At 56.2% G+C, this 4,606-nt stretch overlaps 1 protein-coding gene across 1 annotated transcript; it reads left to right on the top strand.

Moving 5' to 3' along the window:
• The first annotated feature begins 6 nt into the window (after positions 1-6).
• On the top strand, positions 7-4,605 carry GDI1 (GDP dissociation inhibitor 1). Its single transcript, XM_006754794.2, has 10 exons — positions 7-53; positions 199-298; positions 442-576; positions 1,249-1,447; positions 1,738-1,869; positions 2,372-2,471; positions 2,900-3,071; positions 3,367-3,511; positions 3,633-3,687; positions 3,777-4,605. Exons 2-10 carry the CDS (start codon positions 241-243, stop codon positions 3,927-3,929), a joined length of 1,149 nt encoding a protein of 382 aa, XP_006754857.2. The 5' UTR covers positions 7-53; positions 199-240; the 3' UTR covers positions 3,930-4,605.
• The last annotated feature ends 1 nt before the right edge of the window (position 4,606 follows it).

Below are 4,606 nucleotides of genomic sequence, written 5' to 3'. Positions count from 1 at the left end.
ACCGGAACCCCTACTATGGGGGTGAGAGCTCCTCCATCACACCCCTGGAGGAGGTGAGGCCCCCTGAGCCCAGGCCCATCCCTTGTTAACCTCTTGCGCAGGGTGCTGAAGCAGCTTCTTAGGTTTTCTGGGCAGGAGGGGCGGGGGAGGGAGGGGTGGTCTTAGAGGTGCCTCTCTTTCTCTCCTTCCTGCTTACAGCTGTATAAGCGTTTTCAATTGCTGGAGGGGCCACCTGAGTCGATGGGCCGGGGCCGAGACTGGAATGTTGATCTGATCCCCAAATTCCTCATGGCCAATGGTGAGGGAGACGCAGGACATATTGCGGGGGGGTGATTGGGACAACCAGAGAGGGATCAGGCTCCAAAGAAGGGGCAGCCAGAGCAGCCAGAGCTTCTGAGGGAGCCATGCTGATACTGTTGCCTTTCCCTCACCACCCTGCAGGGCAGCTGGTAAAGATGCTACTGTATACAGAGGTGACTCGCTACTTGGACTTCAAGGTGGTGGAAGGCAGCTTTGTCTACAAGGGGGGCAAGATCTACAAAGTGCCATCCACTGAGACTGAAGCCTTGGCTTCTAGTGAGTATGGGTCCCCTGAGCCAGAGAATCTTGGGGATGGGGGCAGACATCCAGAACAGGGCATCTCTTGCCCAAGGTCACGTTCCCCATGCAGTACCAGAAGTCCCTTGCTCTATTTTTTCTCTACCACCCCGGGCTGTCCCTCACACAGGTTGCCAGGAGGGAAGTCCATGTGCACAGGGGATGTGGAGGGGGGACTCCTTGAAAGACCAGTCTTTTTAAAAAATTTCAGAGAGGAAGGGAGCTGGGAAGAGATAGAGAAATATCAATGATGAGAGAGAATCATTGATCGGCTGCCTCCTGCACACCCCTAATGGGAGATCAAGCCCACAACCCGGACATGTGCCCTGACCGGGAAACGAACCGTGACCTCCTGGTTCATAGATTGATGCTCAACCACTGAGCCACACTGGCCAGGCAAGACTTCACCTTTTGACAGGGGCTCCACCTGAGCAGTGAAACATCTTCCAATGTCAGAGCCAGGAGGGCCCTCAAAGCCTTTCCAGATGGGAAACTGAGGCTGAGAAGGGCAGAGGGGTTAATCTAAGGTCACATGGTAGTGAGCAAGATAACTCAGCTGGGAGCTAGGGAACCTGCTTCCTTGGCCTGCCTGGTGGGAAGGAGAGGTTCATGTTCTGTGGTGTGAAGGCTTTCCTTGCATCATCTCTGCAGATCTGATGGGTATGTTTGAGAAACGGCGCTTCCGCAAGTTCCTAGTGTTCGTGGCAAACTTTGATGAGAATGATCCCAAGACCTTTGAGGGCGTCGACCCCCAGAGCACCAGCATGCGCGAAGTCTACCGGAAGTTTGACTTGGGCCAGGACGTCATTGACTTCACTGGCCACGCCCTGGCGCTCTACCGCACTGATGAGTGAGGGGAAGCTGTCATGGCACACTGCGCTTCACCTGGCCTGAGCCCTGCCCTCCCCACCCCTGCCTACTGCTCCCTCAGTCCACTCTACACATCTCTTGTCCTCAGCCACACCCTCACCTGTTGCTTTTCCATTCCTTCCCTGTGTTTAACCCATTAAGTTTTCCCAGGCCATTGAGGATGGGGGAATGCTAGCCTGGTGCCCGGGTGGGATGAGCTGGGGATTCCGCTGTTGGAGCCTCTTCTTCTAACCCCCTCCCCCCCCCCCCCCTTTTTTTTTTCCGCCTTAGCTACTTGGACCAGCCTTGCCTCGAAACCATCAACCGCATCAAGTTGTACAGCGAGTCCCTGGCCCGGTATGGCAAGAGCCCATATTTATACCCACTCTATGGCCTTGGTGAGCTGCCTCAGGGCTTTGCAAGGTGAGAACATAGCTGCTTTCAGTATGAACAGGACTAAGGCCAAGCCTGGGAATGGCCCCTTGAGCATTTGCATAGCATCCTGTGCTTTGCCCTCTTAGTCATTTACCTTGCATCTTCCTTGGGTGCCTGAGGTGCCGCAGCAATGTGTTGAAGTGCAGAGTTGAAGGGGCCACTGCAGACAAGGGCTTGCTTGGCTCCTGGCCTGTCAGGCAGTGCGAGGACTGGGCCGGGGTCCTGGGAACCTTGAGTCAGGGCTTGTCCAGAGCCCTTAGGTTTGCTCCTCAAACCACTTCCGTGAGGAGCTATGCCCTCATGCCACCTTTACACTAGCCCTTTGCTGGATATTCTGGGCGACAGATCTGGGTAGAACCATTGGGCCTCCTGAGCTCTGCCTGCTTGGGGCAGCCTTCTCTGTACCCCAGGGCTGGTGGGGGGAGGGTGCAGTGGCACTGGTCCCTGTTTCTTCTGGGTGGGTACTTCACCATCACTCTCCCCACCATAGATTGAGTGCCATCTATGGGGGGACATATATGCTGAACAAACCTGTGGATGACATCATCATGGAGAATGGCAAGGTGGTGGGTGTGAAGTCTGAGGGAGAGGTAAGCCTTTCCTATGGTGCAGTCATGATGGTGTGGGTGGAATTTGTTCTTCTCCTTAGAGGTTCTCTTCCCAGTGACCCTGGCTCTGCTGGGTTTGCTGCTGCTCAGCTCTGAGGGCCTTGGGTTGGGCACTGGAGCTCCAGGAGTCTACATAGCCATTCCTGTTGGCAAGAAGTATCTCTCCAGGCCCATGTGCTGTGTCAGTGGTCCAGGGAGTGTTCCTGATGAGTGTCAGCAAAGGGGGTCGCCCAACGGGCATACTTCCCTGAGATGCAGGATGAAGCTGTTTGCTGCGTACAGGAGGGGCAGTGGCGACAGCTCAGAGGAGTGCCCTGCCTGCTGGAGCTGCCAGCCCTAGCTGTGGGCCCATCTCCATGACTTCCTAGGGGAGTGTTGGATAGGGACAAGGCCTTCTGGTGCTTTCACAGGTGGCCCGATGCAAGCAGCTGATCTGTGATCCCAGCTACATTCCAGACCGTGTGCGGAAGGCTGGCCAGGTTATCCGGATCATCTGTATCCTCAGCCACCCCATCAAGAACACCAACGATGCCAACTCCTGCCAAATCATCATCCCCCAGAACCAGGTCAACAGGAAGTCAGGTGGGCTAAGCCCCATGTGACTTCCTCCAGGGTGTTGTCTTTGGGGTGACTCTGCCTGTTCTCATAAGCCTAGGGGCTCTGCCTGATCCCTCCATGGAAGAATAGGGACCCGCATCACAGTCCCCATGACTTGGGGCCCTAGGGATTGGGTGGCTTGGACTCTCCCCCTTCGTGAAGGTGGCAGCTTGGATGCTGCCTGCTGTGTGGAGCTGGGGAGGGTCAGGCAGGCCCAAACTGAGCCAACCCCCGAGAGCCTTTTGTGTGCCCACGTTAATGGAGCGCTTCCTGCGGACAGACATCTACGTGTGCATGATCTCCTACGCACACAACGTGGCTGCTCAGGGCAAGTACATCGCCATTGCCAGCACCACGGTGGAGACTGCGGAACCCGAAAAGGAGGTTGAGCCGGCCCTGGAGCTACTGGAGCCCATTGACCAGAAGTGAGGGGCTTGGGGGAGGAAGGGAGCCAAGGAGCTGGGGGGCTGGGGGGCTGGGGGACGGGTACCATGGAGGGCAAGGCTGGTTGTGAGGCCTGTCCCCTCCCCTCCATCTGCCCTTCAGGTTTGTGGCCATCAGTGACTTGTATGAGCCCATTGACGATGGTTCCGAGAGCCAGGTGAGCAGCCTGTCCTGGCCCCAGCCCCTGCCCGCTTGCCCAGGGCCCCTACCCAACTCACCCCGGGCCCTGGCTCTGGCTGTTTTCAGGTGTTCTGTTCCTGCTCCTATGATGCCACCACACACTTTGAGACAACCTGCAATGACATCAAAGACATCTACAAGCGTATGGCAGGCTCCGCCTTTGACTTTGAGAACATGAAGCGCAAACAGAACGATGTCTTTGGAGAAGCTGACCAGTGATTGCTGACCCTCCCCCAGCCCCAGATGCCTCTCCCCTGTTCTCCAGGGCTCGGGAGATGGGCATGGCTGGGCACCCCTGTTTCCAGCATCCTCTGCTTCCCCCACCACATTCCTGTCACCCACCTCATTGATTCACTGACCAAATCCTTAATCTTAGTGATGGTTTGGGAGATGGGCGGGGGGGTTGGCTAGTATCCTCTTTCTTGGCCCTTCCTTATCCTGGGAAAAGAGGGTTCCTCTCCTTGTCTGTGTTTCTTGCCCTGACCCCAAATTCTTCTGCTCTGTATGGGAAGAACATGGAGGAAAAGCTGACTTCTGCCCCCACTGCTCTTACTCCCACTGTAGTGGCCTTTGGAGATGCCCCCTGCCTCCCCCCACCACCGCTTGTGTGTTGGAGAGAAGGGGCCCTCCCAGCACAAAGTTTCATCCTTCATCCCTCCCCACCCTGTTAATTTATTCTAATTTATTAACTTCTGCCCGCCCTGTCTGAGAAGAGAGTTCTGTACCCCTCCCTTGCAGTCTTGGTGCGGCCTAGGGCTGTGGAGCAGCTCCGCTGGCTACCTGGGCGCCTGGGACGGGGAAGGGCTTGGGTGTGGCCCCATTGGAGATTGATCTCGCTGTTTTTGTTTCTTTGTGTCTTTGTATTTATGTCCTTTGGTACTGAGAGAAATGTGAGC

The sequence above is a fragment of the Myotis davidii genome, unplaced genomic scaffold (genome assembly GCF_000327345.1).
Source record: "Myotis davidii unplaced genomic scaffold, ASM32734v1 scaffold2573, whole genome shotgun sequence".
NCBI classification, from domain to species: domain Eukaryota; kingdom Metazoa; phylum Chordata; class Mammalia; order Chiroptera; family Vespertilionidae; genus Myotis; species Myotis davidii.
The sequence above is the reverse complement of the archived record's forward strand: the minus strand, read 5'-3'. Positions and strand labels throughout refer to the sequence as shown.

Bases quoted from the DNA above. Each gene is read 5' to 3' on its own strand.
- GDI1 (XM_006754794.2), top strand. From the start codon at position 241: ATGGGCCGGGGCCGAGACTGGAATGTTGATCTGATCCCCAAATTCCTC. The intron at 299-441 runs GTGAGGGAGACG...ACCACCCTGCAG, and splicing joins CAAATTCCTCATGGCCAATG to GGCAGCTGGTAAAGATGCTA. The intron at 1,870-2,371 runs GTGAGAACATAG...TCCCCACCATAG, and splicing joins CTGCCTCAGGGCTTTGCAAG to ATTGAGTGCCATCTATGGGG.